Below are 22,046 nucleotides of genomic sequence, written 5' to 3'. Positions count from 1 at the left end.
GGGGGTGCCCCGGTTCCAGTCTGCCAGCAGGTAAGTACCCACGTCTTCGGAGGGCAGACCAGGGGGGTTTTGTAGGGCACCGGGGGGACACAAGCTCACACAAAAAGTACACCCTCAGCAGCACGGGGCGGCCGGGTGCAGTGTGCAAACACGCATCGGGTTTTCAATAGGTTTCAATGAGAGACCAAGGGGTCTCTTCAGCGATGCAGGCAAGGGGGGGGCTCCTCGGGGTAGCCACCACCTGGGCAAGGGAGAGGGCCTCCTGGGGGTCACTCCTGCACTGGAGTTCCGATCCTTCAGGTCCTGGAGGCTGCAGGTGCAGGGTCTTTTCCAGGCATCGGGATTTTGGATTCAGACAGTCGCGGTCAGGGGGAGCCTCGGGATTCCCTCTGCAGGCGTCGCTAGGGGGCTCAGGGGGGACAACTTTGGTTACTCAGTCTCTGAGTCGCCGGGGGGTCCTCCCTGTAGCGTTGTTTCTTCACCAGTCGAGTCTGGGTCACCGGGTGCAGTGTTGCAAGTCTCACGCTTATTGCGGGGATTGCAGGGGTCTTTAAATCTGCTCCTCTGGAAACAAAGTTGCAGTCTTTGTTGAACAGGGCCGCTGTTCTCGGGAGTTTCTTGGTCTTTTGGAAGCAGGGCAGTCCTCTGAGGATTCAGACATCGCTGGTCCTGGGGAAAGCGTCGCTGGAGCAGTTTTCTTCTGAAGGAGGGAGACAGGCCGGTAGGGCTGGGGCCAAAGCAGTTGGTGTCTCCGTCTTCTCTGCAGGTGTTTTTCAGCTCAGCAGTCCTCTTCTTTATAAGTTGCAGGAATCTGATTTCCTAGGTTCAGGGGAGCCCCTAAACACAGAATTTAGGGGTGTGTTTAGGTCAGGGAGGGCAGTAGCCAATGGCTACTAGCCCTGAGGGTGGCTACACCCTCTTTGTGCCTCCTCCCAAGTGGTGGGGGTCTCATTCCTATCCCTATTGGGGGGAACCTCCATCTGCAAGATGGAGGATTCCTAAAAGTCGGAGTCACTTCAGCTCAGGTTGCCTTAGGGGCTGTCCTGACTGGCCAGTGACTCCTCCTTGTTTTTCTCATTATATCCTCCGGCCTTGCCGCCAAAAGTGGGGCCGTGGCCGGAGGGGGCGGGCAACTCCACTAGCTGGAATGCCCTGTGGTGCTGTAACAAAGGGGGTGAGCCTGAGGCTCACCGCCAGGTGTTACAGCTCCTGCCTGGGGGAGGTGATAGCATCTCCACCCAGGGCAGGCTTCGTTACTGGCCTCAGAGTGACAAAGGCACTCTCCCCATTGGGCCAGCAACATGTCTCGGTTGTGGCAGGCTGCTAAAACCAGTCAGCCTACACAGATAGTCGGTTAAGGTTTCAGGGGGCACCTCTAAGGTGCCCTCTGGGGTGTATTTCACAATAAAATGTACACTGGCATCAGTGTGCATTTATTGTGCTGAGAAGTTTGATACCAAACTTCCCAGTTTTCAGTGTAGCCATTATGGTGCTGTGGAGTCCGTGTTTGACAGACTCCCAGACCATATACTCTTATGGCTACCCTGCACTTACAATGTCTAAGGTTTTGCTTAGACACTGTAGGGGCACAGTGCTCATGCACTGGTGCCCTCACCTATGGTATAGTGCACCCTGCCTTAGGGCTGTAAGGCCTACTAGAGGGGTGACTTATCTATACTGCATAGGCAGTGTGAGGTTGGCATGGCACCCTGAGGGGAGTGCCATGTCGACTTACTCGTTTTGTTCTCATCAGCACACACAAGCTGGCAAGCAGTGTGTCTGTGCTGAGTGAGGGGTCCCCAGGGTGGCATAAGATATGCTGCAGCCCTTAGAGACCTTCCCTGGCATCAGGGCCCTTGGTACCAGGGGTACCAGTTACAAGGGACTTACCTGGATGCCAGGGTGTGCCAATTGTGGAATCAAAAGTACAGGTTAGGGAAAACACTGGTGCTGGGGCCTGGTTAGCAGGCCTCAGCACACTTTCAATTCAAAACATAGCATCAGCAAAGGCAAAAAGTCAGGGGGTAACCATGCCAAGGAGGCATTTCCTTACAAGGGGTGACTTACCTATGCCACAGGCGTTTTGTGTGCATGGCACCCGGAGGGGAATGCCATGTCGCCTTTGCCTTTTTCTCCTCACCAACACACACAATCTGCAATGGTAGTGTGCATGTGTTGGGTGTGGGGTCCCTTAGGGTGGCACAACACATGCTGCAGCCCATAGGGACCTTCCCTGGTCACAGGGCTCTTGGTACCACTGGTACCTTTTACAAGGAACATACATGGGTTCCAGGGATGTGCCAATTGAGGTAACAATGATACATTTTTAGTGAAAGAACACTGGTGCTGAAGCCTGGTTAGCAGGGCCCCAGCACACACACAGTCAAACAAAAACAAAAAAGTGTGTGTGTGTTTGGGGGGGGAGGGGTGGCAGGGGAGTGGGGGTTAGCTGCAACAAGGAGCCATTTTCCTACACCAGAGTTGTGGATAGACCAGTGTTGCCCGAGCCAAAGATATATTTACTGGGATTGATGGATGACTGGGGAGCAAGGCGATCTACCAGACAGCAGGGAGGTCTGGGATTTCTCACCGCCAAAACAGCTATTACACACCACTAGAGGTCTGAGACTGTGCCCTCATTGACCGCGTTGACCGGTGGGATGGATTGTGTCATGGCAGAAAAGTTTGCCTTTGCTAATGCCAAGTTATGATTTGAAAGTGTGCTAAGGCCTGCTAACCAGGCCCCAGCACCAGTGTTCTTTCCCTAACCTGTGCCTTTGTCTCCACAATTGGCACACCCTGGCATCCAGTTAAGTCCCTTGTAACTGGTACCCCTTGTACCAAGGGCCCTGATGCCAGGGAAGATCTCTAAGGGCTGCAGCATGTCTTATGCCACCCTGGGGACCTCTCACTCAGCAGAGACACACTGCTTGCCAGCTTGTGTGTGCTGGTGGGGAGAAAATGACCGAGTCATGCGCACTGATGCTGTTCTGCTCCGAAAGTGACGTGAGGAGTCCATATAAGCACTACTCCCTCACACTGATATCAGTTCATTACTTTTCATACTTCTAGGTGCAGATCAGCGCTGCCTTTCATCTTCATGAGACCCTTATTTAAGACATGCTTTCTGATTTTTAGCGTGCAAGTGAAATGTAATCTCCCAAAACAGGTTGTAATCCCTGTAAGGACTGTCAAAGCAAATGTTGGTGACAGAGCCTCATCAAATCTGACTGTGCCTTGGGTCAACTCAGGACTCTAAGGCACCTCGATGAACTTGAATGCCATTCGAGACCACAAGGCAAGACTTAACTTTGCCAGGCAGTGGAAGACTTTGTGGTGAGGCTAGTCAAAGTTACATTTTCGGTCCTATCACAGAAGTCATTCCAGAGGTGAGTCTTCAACTTGTCAAAGTAGTCGGGTAAGTTGAAGAAAGCACCCAAGAAATCTATGCAGGATTTGGCCCCTTAGTTTCACTGATGTTCTGTTGAGAAGGCACAGAGCAGCACATGCATCTGTCTCACTCCCAGAGTCGATTTACCTGGGAGCCTATTCTGCAACTTTTTCCAGCACAACCAGAGTTTCCTGGCCATCTGCTAATCAGCAACAGATTAAAATGTTCCGCAAGTCCCTGCTCTGACTCTTTGGATCCTTGCCATATCCCTCTTGCATGCCTTCATGCCCCACAAAGCCAAACGTTCCTCATCTGGGATACTGGCGGCAGGTTTGCCCTTGGTGCCAGTAGGATCCTCTGACACCACCCAGCTGTGACCGATACCACGGGACTGACACCACTGCAGCACCTCCGAAGTCCCGCCACAGTGTGAGTGCCAAGTGCTGCATCACCAAAGTCTGTGACATCTGACTGTTGCAGCACCTGTGGCCCCGTGGTGTGATAGCAATGCCACAAAGTCAATGCCTTGCATCTTGACTGGCTGGATTCATCGGCCCTGCCGGGTTGTGAGGAATTGATGCGTCGCCACCAACGCTGCATCACCTCTCCTGCAACCGTAAGGAACTGACGCCTCATCTCCTCTGCCTAGCAGTAAGGAACAGATTCCTCACGTCCCCGGTAGCAGTAAGGAACTGACACTGCATGTGCTACAGTGACGCCTCATCTCCCTGACTTCATGCAATGTCTTTGTTTCCTCATGGTTTTCAGCGGTACTGTACCAGGTGTCCATGTAACTCCGTGACTGGCCCTCACTCTCTTGCCAGTGGTGTCGGGCTGTTGGGAACGACTAGTGTGGACTACTTTTTGTGGTGTTTTCAATGTTACTGTGTGTGTTTGTGTGTACACAAATATTTTACGCATTGCCTACGATAAGCCTGACTGCTCGTCCCAAGCTACCAAGGAGGGGAGCAGGGGTTATCTTATCTGCATAACTCCCTTACCCTGACTGGAGTGAGGGTCCCTACTTGGATAGGGTCAGCTGCCACAGCCAACTAGAGACCCCATTTCTAACACCCATGACTTATAGGCATCTTCTTGATCATCTATGGGAAGAATTTGCAGTTGACTTAGTTGAACCAATTTTAGGTGAGCTGTCCGCTTTTATTCAGTTTTTACTGGATGTATGTTCTAGGTGGGTGAAAGTTTCTTGTGTACAAGACTGCTTCATAAAGGGTTATTACATTTCTGGAAGAAATATTCAAGAGAGTTTCCTCAAGTGTTTTCTCTCAGAAAATGGACCTCAGTTTTGTTTCAATGAAATCGAGAAGTTCTCTACCTCGTGAGATATTATTACTAATAGACGTTCAGTATATAACCCTGAAATGTATGGAGCTAAAACATTGAATTTATACAGCTAGCTAAAGTTAGTAGTCTTAAATGAAGGACAATTCTTCAATTGGGGATCGCTGTGTATCACAACAGTTAATTCTTCCACTGGTTAGGGTCTGTGTGGGCTCTTTAAAGGGAGAACTCCCAATTCGGTTTTGTGTCCAGGCTTGATGGATTGGGGAAAAAGTGTGAGGTGCAATGGTGTTGCTGTTTGGCGGAAATGAGAGATCAACGTAAAACCTAAGAATTTTTTTTTTTTAAGCAAGTAAACGTGTATAGGTTGATCTTCAAATAGGTGACTGCGTGAAGATAAGCGCTCCAATCAGTTGTGTTCAGTGGTCCTGGTTTACTAGAACAGGAATGGTCATGAAGTTGTTTACGAATATCATTCAGACTGATGATGGCAGGCAAGAATCGTATAGTTGTACTTAATTTTTATGTATGAAAAGGGAGTAATTGATCATAAAAAGGATAATCTCAACATGGGTGGAAAAGATACGATTATACTGTCTCAATTTATAAGAATATGGAAGACCTGCTCATTTGAACAAATAGCAGTAGATTAGTCATCTTAATGTTTCACATTTCTTTTGTTTACAATATTATGATACCCTTGACTTGTCGATTTTGTCATACGAAAATTGATTACTACTATTTTATGTTTATTATATTAGATACTCAACTTTTGTTAGCATTGTTCTTTATGAAGATGGGGGATGTGTGTGATTTATAATCTTATGCCGCCATCAGTGCTTCACCAGGTTCCGTATCGGAATCCCAGATGTATGCTGGGGAAGACCGGGAATCTTGGTAGAGTAACAGCTGGTGATGTGCTCATAGTTAATGATTTCAATAAAGGAGACTCACCTACTTACCTCTAAAGCGGGGTCTTTTGTGTTGCCACGTTTTTCACTGAATACAAGATTATATAAAACTTGGATGATGACAGTTTTTTTGCTTGTTACATTAAACCTTTCTAGGTAGGAGTTAGGCAAAGGTTGGGCATTTTTAAAAATATTTTTAAGATTAGACTTGTAAAGTGCTTTTATTAGTTTGATGGCAGTAATGCAACATTTTATTATAAATTAATGAAAATTAAAATATTGTTAATGGCACATGGCCTGAACAGTCAAATTGACGCTTAATGACATTACAAGACAGTAGCCACTCACTTTTTTTTTTCCAATGAGTATTGATAAGTTATTGTAAATGTCATTGCCACCATATAAATCAGGAGTGCTGGGTCACAGTAAGTCTTCCTTAGCTTGACAGACTGCCACAGTTTGACTTCCCTTTTGATGATGAGACTGGCCTATTGTGCTCAGAATAGAAGGATTTTTCATGTCTGCCGTTCTAATAAACAATTCGGGCTTTCTTGTCTTCCCCTGTCCTGTACCTGGCTGCTCCTAAATCTTAAAATGCAAGTTACACTAGCCCAACCCTGCAAGCCCTCAGAGGGCACACCAGACCTGTGATCTACTTGCAGGGTGCTGCGCTTCTGTTCTTGCCATGTGATCCCTTGGGTTAGCACTTTAATTTCTGGGACTTGAAATGTTTTTCCCACTCTCATACTGCTTGCTAAAAAGTGAAGGGTTGCTCTGTGCTTCACATCTAAGATGATAGTTATTTATCCAACAATAACTTTACAGGGGTCGGGACAGACAGTCAAATTGAAAATGTAATTCACATTAATAATTTGGTATAGTTAAATGGAATACTAAAGTGATACAAGAGTGAACATTTGTAAGAAAAGGACTATAAAGTTGTTCCATCCGATAACTGTTTTACATTGGGACAGGATGTTCAAAATCCCATAGAAGGAAATACAGGTCAGTAGCTGATGTGCCCAATGTGCATATGTAACATAAGGACACTTACTGGCCACAATGAAGTGCTTCTTTGATTGACTGGTTAAGAGATTTAATCAATCACCTGTAATCAAGAACAAGATGATATTTTTCCTGAGGCCAGACCTGATTTCAGGTTTCAAAGTAATCAGCCCTCCAGGATGAATCACATGAGTAACTTTTTCTTCTTTTCCAAGGATCAACATTCCTCGCTTTTGTTTTCTGTTTAACATTTAATGCTATAATGTTGCTTCATTGTTGTGCCACTGAAAAGGAGGCATTCTGAAATGTAATACCTTTTTGTTTCAACAGGAGTTCATCCATCTCCAATTCAAAATCCACAGTCACCATTTGATGCTCAAAATAGAATTTGGCCTCAAACCCAGTTTGCTACTGGTGGTAGCAACATGAGTCAAGGATTATCTCAGCAGGCCAGTTATACTTCAGGAATGGATAGTAGGGGTCTGCAAGCAATAGAACAAAATCTACACCAAGCTCCAATTAATGCTGCACAGTTTTCATTCTCTCTTGACCAATCACATGTCCCTTCAGTTAGTTTTCAGACAAATGGACAGTTTTCATCTGGTGGCTACAGAAAAGAACATAGTCTGTATGATCGAGGGCATGGGCCTAACAGTGCTGCTGCTTCCCTTACACGTTCAGTTGATGATTGGAAACCAGAATACCAGGATTACAAAATGCCAGGAGGTGTAGATGCAAGATGTGAAAGTTGGCTTGAAGAGCAGACAAATAGATCGAACAGAGACTATGGTGCAAGATATCAAACTGATCCTGGTGCTTTTAGTGCAGGCTTGTCCTCTAACTACTCTGGTACCACAAGTATGTTGCCAGGTATCCATGCTTTCCAGCAGGGAGTGAGATATGGGAAATGGTATTCGGAGCCTAGAAGTACATACATAAGGGACTTACCGGAACATCCACCATTAGAGGCTTCTGCCCGCCGATTGTCTGACTCGTATTCTGCAAGCACTGGCACAAGAATGTTGCCATCAAGTTCTCTTTCAAGATCTCCTCCTCACCTTTCAAATGTTGGCAGAACCAGAGACGCAGATCTAGTACAAGGAGCGACAAATGTACTTGCTAATGATATTTTGACTCTGATTAAAGGCAAAGATGTCAAAGCAGCATCTAAGATTCTCACTACTCTTGCACCTACTCATCCTGCCCTACAAAGTAAGTGTTATTTTGTGTTGTTTGGTTTGGTCTCTGCATCATTCATGGGTTACCTGGTATCTTACTGCTTTTTGGTCTGCAGCAAGGTCGGGGGGCTGAGGGTTGTGTGGGTTGTTGAGAGGAAGCCTTTTGGACCTCTTGTGGTTGACAAGCAAATTGTATTCTAATGCCTAACTGGAGCAAGTAGATGTACTATGGTGATATTACTAGCTCTGTCATGTAAGTATCCTAGTGACTGGTAGCACCTAGTTGTGTCGAACCGTGCTCTTGGTTTACGGTCTCTTGAAGTATACTTCTGAGCTGTCCAATTTAATTCCTGGCATCTGGTTTTATCTTGGTGTGGTTGACACCTGTTCTTGTCCCCCAGTTCCTGTCAGAGGTCCCATAGATCCTGGCTGAGATGGTATTTTCAGACCTACTAAACTTCTACATTAGGAAGTCTTGACTTTGGAGATCACATTTATAGGCTGCTTGAACAGGCTGATGTATTGGTTTTCAAGTGTCCAGAAGTCAAACCAAAGTCTGAAGGAAAGGTATTACCATCCAGCATAAAGTTCTGGTTAACCTACCTACCGTAAAGGCTTCTTAAGCCACATAGTTGAGCGTTTATTACGTGAAGGCGATTTTTATTATTTTACTGGAGTTGTATAGACTAAAGATTAGTAGAAGGCTGCAGCATCTGCTTATGCAGGTTATGCTGATGTGGCTAGTGGCCTTTTCTGTATGGGTGTGTTTGGTATTTATCTGGGTGTATATATGGTGCCGTAGGAGAGTTCTGGAGTTCTGAAGTGGAGATTTTGGAAGTGGCCTGTCTGCTGACTGTTTGGAAGGATTGGTGTTGCAGTTTGATTAATGTGTTTATATGGTGTATATTAAGGAGAAGGGAAAGGGGGTTCATTAGGTGAAGTGAAGTCCTACATTAGTTATATGGTATGGAACTGTAATGAGCAGTAGGATTGTGTTAGTAGCTATAATATAAAGGAAATTTAGTCTGTTAGGAGTGGATGTTTGTCACAGTAGATTGTAGATTTGAAATGGTTTGGTGATTGGTATATAGTGCATTTCTATAGTATGTTGCAGATTGTATTGCCGTGTGGTAATATGGATGTGTTTTGTGGGATAGATGAAGAGAATAGTAAAGTGTTATATTGAGTGTGCAGTGGTGTTCATTGAGTATTGAGGATGTGTTGCAGAAGCAAGTGTGTGCTTGGTAGCTGTCACATTAAGGAAACTTGGGCTTCTGGATTTACTTGGTGTGTGTGTGTGTGTGTGCGCGAGAGACAGCGCAAATGTGCTGATGGGTAGGAGCTATGTTATTGGTGGGTTTTAGGTGTATGTTATGCTCTGACTTTGTATGAGTTGTAGTGCTGTATTGCTGTCTTGTGAGTTGGAGGGGGATAAGTTCAGGTGTGTGTGTGTGTGTGAACAGGAGTGCTCCTATGGGACAGATGGTGCTCTAGGTGGTGGATCCTTGATGTAGTGACAGATGTAATAGGGGTGGGTGAAGAGAAGGAAATTATCTAGGCAGAGAAGAGGCATGATGAAACCTATGTGTGAGATAAAGAGGGAAGAGGAGAGAGGTGTTTGGTTAAAGAGGAGGAGCACAGAGATATTGTGGTGAGAATAGGTTAAAGTATGCCACAGAAGGAGGAGTGTTGTAATGATGTGCTGTAGCAAAATGTGTGACAGTGGCAGAAGGAACTGTTTAGGGCTGTGTAGGCATGAGAGGGTGATTGATAGGCTAGTATTGAGGGAGTAGGTGGGTGGAATAACAGGCCTAGGAGTGGAAAGGAGGAAGGGAGCAAATGGTGCTGAAGGGGAGAGATGGATAATGGAGTGGTGACACATGAGGACTTGGCAGGGTGTTTAAAGGGAGCATAGATAATGTAGCAGGAGGTATGGTTGGTAGAGAATTGCATATTGTGCGTGTAGATGAAGTCAGACTAGGTCAGTACATTTATTCACAACAAAAAATAATTAGGCTAGGAGAGTAGATGAAGTGGCAAGGGGAAACCGTGGGTAGAGGTAAACGGTTTGGTTGGCTGATATAGAGAGATGAGTGAGTTAGGGAAAAGACAGAAAAGGCTTGATGGTGAGTGGAGGGACTTAAAATGTGAAGGAGGAGACGAAACAGAGAGAAAAGGATAGTGGAGAGATGGCAATATTCCAGGGGAGAGGGAAAGCGAAAGCAGAGATGGAAAGAAGCTAGTTGAACATGGATGCAGCAAGCTCAGTGGCTCCCTGTTCCCATAAGCGTTGCTGAGAACAAGTTCCTCTCAATTCTTATTACATTAATGTGGATTATGTATTAAATTATACATATTTTTATTCAGTGCTTTTTTACTTCATTGTGAATCCTTATTTATAAACATTTTCATCTTAAATAGTTTTTACGCCAAGTTTATGCCTGCATTTGTAACTTGATTTTCGGTGGCATGAGTGGCTGCAGGTGCACATGCTAAGCATAAGCTTGCCATCTAGTGTTGGGTTTGTAGTGGTACAACTTGTTTTTCTTCAAAGAATATTTTTCGAGGCACATGGTTGAGTGACTCCCTCTCAGTGATAGTGTGCATGGGCATCGTTTCCTTTGTTAGATTGTTTTCTCTTCGCCGTCAGGTTCGACCGTGTGTTCCTCTCGCTCAGAGTTCTCGGCTCGATACATTCCCAAACGGTTTTCTCTGTCTTCCTTTCACTGACAGTATTGTTTCACGTTTTATATTTCATAGTCTATCCTTGGTTCTAATTCTAATCCCAAAACCAACTCCCTGCCCTTCGGGGTGTCCACGCCCCTCTTCGGGCCACATCCTCCATGTGTCATCCGACTATGCAGACCTGATGGAACAGACTCCATTTCGCTTTTGCCCTCAGAAATGGCGTCTCAGACTCCAGACGACACCAGACATCTTCATGAGGAGCACGCACAAGAGGAGCCGGAGCAAGAAGAGGCTCTCGATCCACGACTCGGATGTGCAGTCAGATATTGTAGGAAGCTGGCTCTGTATGTACTATTTCAAAGTAAGAAATAGCATGCACAGAGTCCAAGGGTTCCCCTTAGAGGTAAGATAGTGGGAAAAAGAGATAATTCTAATGCTCTATTTTGTGTTAGTGTGGTCAAGCAGTAGGCTTATCAGAGGGTAGTGTTAAGCATTTGTTGTACACACACAGGCACTAAATGAGGAACACACACTCAAAGACAATTCCAGGCCAATAGGTTTTTATATATTTTCTTAGTTTATTTTAAGAGCCACAGGTTCATGATTTACAAACAATACTTTGAATGAAAGGTATTTGTAAGGAAATGCCTCCTTGGCATGGTTACCCCCTGACTTTTTGCCTTTGCTGATGCTATGTTTTGAATTGAAAGTGTGCTGAGGCCTGCTAACCAGGACCCAGCACCAGTGTTCTTTCCCTAACCTGTACTTTTGATTCCGCAATTGGCACCCCCTGGCATCCAGGTAAGGTACCCCTGGTACCAAGGGCCCTGATGCCAGGGAAGGTCTCTAAGGGCTGCAGCATGTCTTATGCCACCCTGGAGACCTCTCACTCAGCACAGACACACTGCTTGCCAGCTTGTGTGTGCTAGTGAGGACAAAAAACGAGTAAGTCGACATGGCACTCCCCTCAGGGTGCCATGCCAGCCTCTCACTGCCTATGCAGTATAGGTAAGACACCCCTCTAGCAGGCCTTACAGCCCTAAGGCAGGGTGCACTATACCATAGGTGAGGGTACCAGTACATGAGCACTGTACCCCTACAGTGTCTAAGCAAAACCTTAGACATTGTAAGTGCAGGGTAGCCATAAGAGTATATGGTCTGGGAGTCTGTTTTACACGAACTCCACAGCACCATAATGGCTACACTGAAAACTGGGAAGTTTGGTATCAAACTTCTCAGCACAATAAATGCACACTGATGCCAGTGTACATTTTATTGCAAAATACACCCCAGAGGGCACCTTAGAGGTGCCCCCTGAAACTTAACCGACTATCTGTGTAGGCTGACTAGTTCCAGCAGCCTGCCACACTAGAGACATGTTGCTGGCCCCATGGGGAGAGTGCCTTTGTCACTCTGAGGCCAGTAACAAAGCCTGCACTGGGTGGAGATGCTAACACCTCCCCCAGGCAGGAGCTGTAACACTTGGCGTGAGCCTCAAAGGCTCACCCCTTTGTCACAGCACCGCAGGACACTCCAGCTAGTGGAGTTGCCCGCCCCCTCTGGCCCCGGCCCCCACTTTTGGCGGCAAGGCCGGAGAAAATAATGAGAATAACAAGGAGGAGTCACTGGCCAGTCAGGACAGCCCCTAAGGTGTCCTGAGCTGAGGTGTGTAAGGAAATGCCTCCTTGGCATGGTTGCCCCCTGACTTTTTGCCTTTGCTGATGCTATGTTTACAATTGAAAGTGTGCTGAGGCCTGCTAACCAGGCCCCAGCACCAGTGTTCTTTCCCTAACCTGTACTTTTGTATCCACAATTGGCAGACCCTGGCATCCAGATAAGTCCCTTGTAACTGGTACTTCTAGTACCAAGGGCCCTGATGCCAAGGAAGGTCTCTAAGGGCTGCAGCATGTCTTATGCCACCCTGGAGACCTCTCACTCAGCACAGACACACTGCTTGCCAGCTTGTGTGTGCTAGTGAGGACAAAACGAGTAAGTCGACATGGCACTCCCCTCAGGGTGCCATGCCAGCCTCTCACTGCCTATGCAGTATAGGTAAGACACCCCTCTAGCAGGCCTTACAGCCCTAAGGCAGGGTGCACTATACCATAGGTGAGGGTACCAGTGCATGAGCATGGTACCCCTACAGTGTCTAAACAAAACCTTAGACATTGTAAGTGCAGGGTAGCCATAAGAGTATATGGTCTGGGAGTCTGTCAAACACGAACTCCACAGCACCATAATGGCTACACTGAAAACTGGGAAGTTTGGTATCAAACTTCTCAGCACAATAAATGCACACTGATGCCAGTGTACATTTTATTGCAAAATACACCCCAGAGGGCACCTTAGAGGTGGAGGATTCCCCCAATAGGGTTAGGATTGTGACCCCCTCCTCTTGGGAGGAGGCACAAAGAGGGTGTACCCACCCTCAGGGCTAGTAGCCATTGGCTACTAACCCCCCAGACCTAAACACGCCCTTAAATTTAGTATTTAAGGGCTACCCTGAACCCTAGAAAATTAGATTCCTGCAACTACAAGAAGAAGGACTGCCTAGCTGAAAACCCCTGCAGAGGAAGATCAGAAGACGACTACTGCCTTGGCTCCAGAAACTCACCGGCCTGTCTCCTGCCTTCCAAAAATCCTGCTCCAGCGACGCCTTCCAAAGGGACCAGCGACCTCGACATCCTCTGAGGACTGCCCCTGCTTCGAAAAGACAAGAAACTCCCGAGGACAGCGGACCTGCTCCAAGAAAGGCTGCAACTTTGTTTCCAGCAGCCTTGAAAGAACCCTGCAAGCTCCCCGCAAGAAGCGTGAGACTTGCAACACTGCACTCGGCGACCCCGACTCGGCTGGTGGAGATCCAACACCTCAGGAGGGACCCCAGGACTACTCTGATACTGTGAGTACCAAAACCTGTCCCCCCTGAGCCCCCAAAGCGCCGCCTGCAGAGGGAATCCCGAGGCTTCCCCTGACCGCGACTCTTTGAATCCAAAGTCCCGACGCCTGGGAGAGACCCGCAGCCCCCAGGACCTGAAAGACTGGACTTTCACTGGAGAAGTGACCCCCAGGAGTCCCTCTCCCTTGCCCAAGTGGAGGTTTCCCCGAGGAACCCCCCCCTTGCCTGCCTGCAGCGCTGAAGAGATCCCGAGATCTCTCATAGACTAACATTGCGAACCCGACGCTTGTTTCTACACTGCACCCGGCCGCCCCCGCGCTGCTGAGGGTGAAATTTCTGTGTGGGCTTGTGTCCCCCCCGGTGCCCTACAAAACCCCCCTGGTCTGCCCTCCGAAGACGCGGGTACTTACCTGCAAGCAGACCGGAACCGGGGCACCCCCTTCTCTCCATTCTAGCCTATGTGTTTTGGGCACCACTTTGAACTCTGCACCTGACCGGCCCTGAGCTGCTGGTGTGGTGACTTTGGGGTTGCTCTGAACCCCCAACGGTGGGCTACCTTGGACCAAGAACTGAACCCTGTAAGTGTCTTACTTACCTGGTAAAACTAACAAAAACTTACCTCCCCCAGGAACTGTGAAAATTGCACTGTGTCCACTTTTAAAACAGCTATTTGTCAATAACTTGAAAAGTATACATGCAATTTTTATGATTTAAAGTTCCTAAAGTACTTCCCTGCAATACCTTTCGAATGAGATATTACATGTAGAATTTGAACCTGTGGTTCTTAAAATAAACTAAGAAAATATATTTTTCTATACAAAAACCTATTGGCTGGATTTGTCTCTGAGTGTGTGTACCTCATTTATTGTCTATGTGTATGTACAACAAATGCTTAACACTACTCCTTGGATAAGCCTACTGCTCGACCACACTACCACAAAATAGAGCATTAGTATTATCTCTTTTTACCACTATTTTACCTCTAAGGGGAACCCTTGGACTCTGTGCATGCTATTCCTTACTTTGAAATAGCACATACAGAGCCAACTTCCTACATTGGTGGCAGCGGTGGGATACAAGACTTTGCATTTGCTGGACTACTCAGCCAATACCTGATCACACGACAAATTCAAAAATTGTCATTAGAAATTGATTTTTGCAATTTGAAAAGTTTTCTAAATTCTTAAAAGACCTGCTAGGGCCTTGTGTTAGATCCTGTTTAGCATTTCTTTTAGAGTTTAAAAGTTTGTAAAAGTTTGAATTAGATTCTAGAACCAGTTGTAGATTCTTAAAAAGTATTCCAACTTTTAGAAGCAAAATGTCTAGCACAGATGTGACTGTGGTGGAACTCGACACCACACCTTACCTCCATCTTAAGATGAGGGAGCTAAGGTCACTCTGTAAAATAAAGAAAATAACAATGGGCCCCAAACCTACCAAAATACAGCTCCAGGAGCTTTTGGCAGAGTTTGAAAAGGCCAACCCCTCTGAAGGTGGCAACTCAGAGGAAGAGGATAGTGACTTGGAGGACAATTCCCCCCTACCAGTCCTATCTAGGGAGAACAGGGTCCCTCAAACCCTGACTCCAAAAATAATAGGCAGAGATGCTGGTTCCCTCACAGGAGAGACCAACACCTCTGAAATCACTGAGGATAACCCCAGTGAAGAGGACATCCAGTTAGCCAGGATGGCCAAAAGATTGGCTTTGGAAAGACAGATCCTAGCCATAGAGAGGGAAAGACAAGAGATGGGCCTAGGACCCATCAATGGTGGCAGCAACATAAATAGGGTCAGAGATTCTCCTGACATGTTGAAAATCCCTAAAGGGATTGTAACTAAATATGAAGATGGTGATGACATCACCAAATGGTTCACAGCTTTTGAGAGGGCTTGTGTAACCAGAAAAGTGAACAGATCTCACTGGGGTGCTCTCCTTTGGGAAATGTTCACAGGAAAGTGTAGGGATAGACTCCTCACACTCTCTGGACAAGATGCAGAATCTTATGACCTCATGAAGGGTACCCTGATTGTGGGCTTTGGATTCTCCACTGAGGAGTATAGGATTAGATTCAGGGGGGCTCAAAAATCCTCGAGCCAGACCTGGGTTGACTTTGTAGACTACTCAGTGAAAACACTAGATGGTTGGATTCAAGGCAGTGGTGTAAGTAATTATGATGGGCTGTACAATTTATTTGTGAAAGAACACCTGTTAAGTAATTGTTTCAATGATAAACTGCATCAGCATCTGGTAGACCTAGGACCAATTTCTCCCCAAGAATTGGGAAAGAAGGCGGACCATTGGGTCAAGACAAGGGTGTCCAAGACTTCAACAGGGGGTGACCAAAAGAAAGGGGTCACAAAGACTCCCCAGGGGAAGAGTGATGAGACAACCAAAACTAAAAATAGTAAAGAGTCTTCTACAGGCCCCCAAAAACCTGCACAGGAGGGTGGGCCCAGAGCCTCTTCACAAAACAATGGGTACAAGGGTAAAAACTTTGATCCCAAAAAGGCCTGGTGTCATAGCTGTAAACAGCATGGACACCAAACTGGAGACAAGGCCTGTCCCAAGAAAGGTTCCACTCCAAACTCCCATCCAGGTAACACTGGTATGGCTAGTCTCCAAGTGGGATCAACAGTGTGCCCAGAGCAAATCAGGGTCCACACTGAAGCTACTCTAGTTTCTGAGGGTGGGGTGGATTTAGCCACACTAGCTGTCTGGCCGCCTAACATGCAAAAATACAGACAGCAACTCTTAATTAATGGGACTAGAATAGAGGGCCTGAGGGATACAGGTGCCAGTGTCACCATGGTGACAGAGAAACTGGTTTCCCCTGGCCAATACCTGACTGGAAAAACTTACACAGTCACCAACGCTGACAATCAGAGAAAAGTACATCCCATGGCAATGGTTACATTAGAATGGGGAGGGGTCAATGGCCTGAAACAGGTGGTGGTCTCCTCAAATATCCCAGTGGACTGTCTGCTTGGAAATGACCTGGAGTCCTCAGCATGGGCTGAGGTAGAACTAAAAACCCATGCAGCAATGCTGGGTATCCCTGAACTGGTGTGTGTGAAAACAAGAGCACAATGCAAGGCACAGGGTGAACAAGTAGAGCTGGAGTCTGGAAGAATGGCCCAGCCTACCAAGAGAACAGGAAAGTCAGTTGGGAAACCAACTGCAACACAGCAAAAGAAAGGGAACCTCTCTTCTCAGGAAGAAGTTCTGCCCTCTGAGGGAACTGAGCCTTTGGGGCTTGAACCTTATCAGGTTGAGCTCTTAGGCCCAGGGGGACCCTCAAGGGAGGAGCTGTGTAAGGGACAAGAAACCTGTCCCTCTCTTGAAGGCCTTAGGCAGCAAGCTGCTGAAGAGTCCAAGGGCAAGAAAAATGGAACACATAGGGTCTATTGGGAAGATGGACTCCTGTACACTGAGGCCAGAGACCCCAAACCTGGTGCCACTAGGAGAGTGGTAGTGCCTCAGCTGTTCAGAGAGTTCATCCTAACATTGGCCCATGACATTCCCCTTGCTGGACATTTGGGACATACCAAGACGTGGGAGAGGTTAGTCAACCACTTCTACTGGCCCAATATGTCCAACATGGTTAAGGAGTTTTGCCTCTCCTGCCCCACCTGTCAAGCCAGTGGTAAGACAGGTGGGCACCCAAAGGCCCCCCTCATTCCACTTCCAGTGGTGGGGGTCCCCTTTGAAAGAGTGGGTGTGGACATAGTTGGTCCACTGGAACCTCCCACAGCCTCAGGAAATATGTATATCCTGGTAGTAGTGGATCATGCTACCAGGTATCCTGAAGCTATTCCCCTTAGGTCGACTACTGCCCCTGCAGTAGCCAAGGCCCTCATTGGTATCTTTACCAGAGTGGGTTTCCCTAAGGAGGTGGTGTCTGACAGAGGTGCCAACTTCATGTCAGCATACCTGAAACATATGTGGAATGAGTGTGGAGTGACTTATAAATTCACTACACCATACCATCCACAAACTAATGGCTTAGTTGAGAGATTCAACAAGACATTAAAAGGCATGATCATGGGGCTCCCAGAAAAGCTCAAAAGGAGATGGGACGTCCTCTTGCCATGTCTGCTTTTCGCTTACAGAGAGGTGCCACAGAAGGGAGTAGGATTCTCACCCTTTGAACTTCTGTTTGGTCATCCTGTAAGGGGACCACTTGCTCTTGTTAAAGAAGGCTGGGAGAGACCTCTTCATGAGCCTAAACAAGACATAGTGGACTATGTACTTGGCCTTCGCTCTAGAATGGCAGAGTACATGGAAAAGGCAACCAAAAACCTTGAGGCCAGCCAACAGCTCCAGAAGTTTTGGTATGACCAAAAGGCTGCACTGGTTGAGTTCCAACCAGGGCAGAAAGTCTGGGTTCTGGAGCCTGTGGCTCCCAGGGCACTCCAGGACAAATGGAGTGGCCCTTACCCAGTACTAGAAAGGAAGAGTCAGGTCACCTACCTGGTGGACCTGGGCACAAGCAGGAGCCCCAAGAGGGTGATCCATGTGAACCGCCTTAAGCTCTTCCATGACAGGGCTGATGTGAATCTGTTGATGGTAACAGATGAGGATCAGGAGGCAGAGAGTGAACCTCTCCCTGATCTTCTGTCATCAGACCCAAAAGATGGCACAGTAGATGGAGTGATCTACTCAGACACCCTCTCTGGCCAACAGCAAGCTGATTGTAGGAGAGTCCTACAACAGTTTCCTGAACTCTTCTCCTTAACCCCTGGTCAGACACACCTGTGTACCCATGATGTGGACACAGGAGACAGCATGCCTGTCAAGAACAAAATCTTTAGACAATCTGACCATGTTAAGGAAAGCATCAAGGTGGAAGTCCACAAGATGCTGGAATTGGGAGTAATTGAGCGCTCTGACAGCCCCTGGGCTAGCCCAGTGGTCTTAGTCCCCAAACCTCACACCAAAGATGGAAAGAAAGAGATGAGGTTTTGTGTGGACTACAGAGGGCTCAATTCTGTCACCAAGACAGATGCTCATCCAATTCCAAGAGCTGATGAGCTCATAGACAAATTAGGTGCTGCCAAATTCCTAAGTACCTTTGACTTGACAGCAGGGTACTGGCAAATAAAAATGGCACCTGGAGCAAAAGAGAAAACCGCATTCTCCACACCTGATGGGCATTATCAGTTTACTGTTATGCCCTTTGGTTTAAAGAATGCCCCTGCCACCTTCCAAAGGTTGGTGAATCAAGTCCTTGCTGGCTTGGAGTCCTTTAGCACAGCTTATCTTGATGATATTGCTGTCTTTAGCTCCACCTGGCAGGATCACCTGGTCCACCTGAAGAAGGTTTTGAAGGCTCTGCAATCTGCAGGCCTCTCTATCAAGGCATCCAAATGCCAGATAGGGCAGGGAACTGTGGTTTACTTGGGACACCTTGTAGGTGGAGGCCAAGTTCAGCCACTCCAACCCAAGATCCAGACTATTCTGGACTGGGTAGCTCCAAAAACCCAGACTCAAGTCAGGGCATTCCTTGGCTTGACTGGGTATTACAGGAGGTTTGTGAAGGGATATGGATCCATTGTGACAGCCCTCACTGAACTCACCTCCAAGAAAATGCCCAAGAAAGTGAACTGGACTGTGGAATGCCAACAGGCCTTTGACACCCTGAAACAAGCAATGTGCTCAGCACCAGTTCTAAAAGCTCCAGATTATTCTAAGCAGTTCATTGTGCAGACTGATGCCTCTGAACATGGGATAGGGGCAGTTTTGTCCCAAACAAATGATGATGGCCTTGACCAGCCTGTTGCTTTCATTAGCAGGAGGTTACTCCCCAGGGAGCAGCGTTGGAGTGCCATTGAGAGGGAGGCCTTTGCTGTGGTTTGGTCCCTGAAGAAGCTGAGACCATACCTCTTTGGGACTCACTTCCTAGTTCAAACTGACCACAGACCTCTCAAATGGCTGATGCAAATGAAAGGTGAAAACCCTAAACTGTTGAGGTGGTCCATCTCCCTACAGGGAATGGACTTTATAGTGGAACACAGACCTGGGACTGCCCATGCCAATGCAGATGGCCTTTCCAGGTTCTTCCACTTAGAAAATGAAGACTCTCTTGGGAAAGGTTAGTCTCATCCTCTTTCGTTTGGGGGGGGGTTGTGTAAGGAAATTGCTCCTTGGCATGGTTTCCCCCTGACTTTTTGCCTTTGCTGATGCTATTTATACAATTGAAAGTGTGCTGAGGCCTGCTAACCAGGCCCCAGCACCAGTGTTCTTTCCCTAACCTGTACTTTTGTATCCACAATTGGCAGACCCTGGCATCCAGATAAGTCCCTTGTAACTGGTACTTCTAGTACCAAGGGCCCTGATGCCAAGGAAGGTCTCTAAGGGCTGCAGCATGTCTTATGCCACCCTGGAGACCTCTCACTCAGCACAGACACACTGCTTGCCAGCTTGTGTGTGCTAGTGAGGACAAAACGAGTAAGTCGACATGGCACTCCCCTCAGGGTGCCATGCCAGCCTCTCACTGCCTATGCAGTATAGGTAAGACACCCCTCTAGCAGGCCTTACAGCCCTAAGGCAGGGTGCACTATACCATAGGTGAGGGTACCAGTGCATGAGCATGGTACCCCTACAGTGTCTAAACAAAACCTTAGACATTGTAAGTGCAGGGTAGCCATAAGAGTATATGGTCTGGGAGTCTGTCAAACACGAACTCCACAGCACCATAATGGCTACACTGAAAACTGGGAAGTTTGGTATCAAACTTCTCAGCACAATAAATGCACACTGATGCCAGTGTACATTTTATTGCAAAATACACCACAGAGGGCACCTTAGAGGTGCCCCCTGAAACTTAACCGACTGTCTGTGTAGGCTGACTAGTTCCAGCAGCCTGCCACACTAGAGACATGTTGCTGGCCCCATGGGGAGAGTGCCTTTGTCACTCTGAGGCCAGTAACAAAGCCTGCACTGGGTGGAGATGCTAACACCTCCCCCAGGCAGGAGCTCTGACACCTGGCGGTGAGCCTCAAAGGCTCACCCCTTTGTCACAGCCCAGCAGGGCACTCCAGCTTAGTGGAGTTGCCCGCCCCCTCCGGCCACGGCCCCCACTTTTGGCGGCAAGGTTGGAGGGAACGAAGAAAGCAACAAGGAGTCACTGGCCAGTCAGGACAACCCCTAAGGTGTCCTGAGCTGAGGTGACTCTGACTTTTAGAAATCCTCCATCTTGCAGATGGAGGATTCCCCCAATAGGGTTAGGATTGTGACCCCCTCCCCTTGGGAGGAGGCACAAAGAGGGTGTACCCACCCTCAGGGCTAGTAGCCATTGGCTACTAACCCCCCAGACCTAAACACGCCCTTAAATTTAGTATTTAAGGGCTACCCTGAACCCTAGAAAATTAGATTCCTGCAACTACAAGAAGGAGGACTGCCTAGCTGAAAACCCCTGCAGAGGAAGACCAGAAGACGACTACTGCCTTGGCTCCAGAAACTCACCGGCCTGTCTCCTGCCTTCCAAAGATCCTGCTCCAGCGACGCCTTCCAAAGGGACCAGCGACCTCGACATCCTCTGAGGACTGCCCCTGCTTCGAAAAGACAAACTCCCGAGGACAGCGGACCTGCTCCAAGAAAGGCTGCAACTTTGTTTCCAGCAGCCTTGAAAGAACCCTGCAAGCTCCCCGCAAGAAGCGTGAGACTTGCAACACTGCACCCGGCGACCCCGACTCGGCTGGTGGAGATCCAACACCTCAGGAGGGACCCCAGGACTACTCTGATACTGTGAGTACCAAAACCTGTCCCCCCTGAGCCCCCACAGCGCCGCCTGCAGAGGGAATCCCGAGGCTTCCCCTGACCGCGACTCTTTGAATCCAAAGTCCCGACGCCTGGGAGAGACCCTGCACCCGCAGCCCCCAGGACCTGAAGGACCGGACTTTCACTGGAGAAGTGACCCCCAGGAGTCCCTCTCCCTTGCCCAAGTGGAGGTTTCCCCGAGGAGCCCCCCCCCCCTTGCCTGCCTGCAGCGCTGAAGAGATCCCGAGATCTCTCATAGACTAACATTGCGAACCCGACGCTTGTTTCTACACTGCACCCGGCCGCCCCCGCGCTGCTGAGGGTGAAATTTCTGTGTGGGCTTGTGTCCCCCCCGGTGCCCTACAAAACCCCCCTGGTCTGCCTTCCGAAGACGCGGGTACTTACCTGCAAGCAGACCGGAACCGGGGCACCCCCTTCTCTCCATTCTAGCCTATGTGTTTTGGGCACCACTTTGAACTCTGCACCTGACCGGCCCTGAGCTGCTGGTGTGGTGACTTTGGGGTTGCTCTGAACCCCCAACGGTGGGCTACCTTGGACCAAGAACTGAACCCTGTAAGTGTCTTACTTACCTGGTAAAACTAACAAAAACTTACCTCCCCCAGGAACTGTGAAAATTGCACTAAGTGTCCACTTTTAAAACAGCTATTTGTCAATAACTTGAAAAGTATACATGCAATTTTTATGATTTAAAGTTCCTAAAGTACTTACCTGCAATACCTTTCGAATGAGATATTACATGTAGAATTTGAACCTGTGGTTCTTAAAATAAACTAAGAAAAGATATTTTTCTATACAAAAACCTATTGGCTGGATTTGTCTCTGAGTGTGTGTACCTCATTTATTGTCTATCTGTATGTACAACAAATGCTTAACACTACTCCTTGGATAAGCCTAC

General features: G+C 47.7%; 1 protein-coding gene across 1 annotated transcript in view; it reads left to right on the top strand.

Moving 5' to 3' along the window:
* LOC138282351 (uncharacterized) overlaps positions 1–22,046 on the top strand; it is a 453,679-nt gene that overhangs the window by 406,936 nt on the left and 24,697 nt on the right. The window contains exon 12 of the mRNA XM_069219772.1: positions 6,940–7,821. Within this exon, the coding sequence (XP_069075873.1) occupies positions 6,940–7,821 (882 nt within the window). The remainder of the gene's footprint in view (positions 1–6,939; positions 7,822–22,046) is intronic.

Source organism: Pleurodeles waltl, chromosome 2_2 (genome assembly GCF_031143425.1).
Source record: "Pleurodeles waltl isolate 20211129_DDA chromosome 2_2, aPleWal1.hap1.20221129, whole genome shotgun sequence".
NCBI classification, from domain to species: Eukaryota; Metazoa; Chordata; class Amphibia; order Caudata; family Salamandridae; genus Pleurodeles; species Pleurodeles waltl.
The sequence above is the reverse complement of the archived record's forward strand: the minus strand, read 5'-3'. Positions and strand labels throughout refer to the sequence as shown.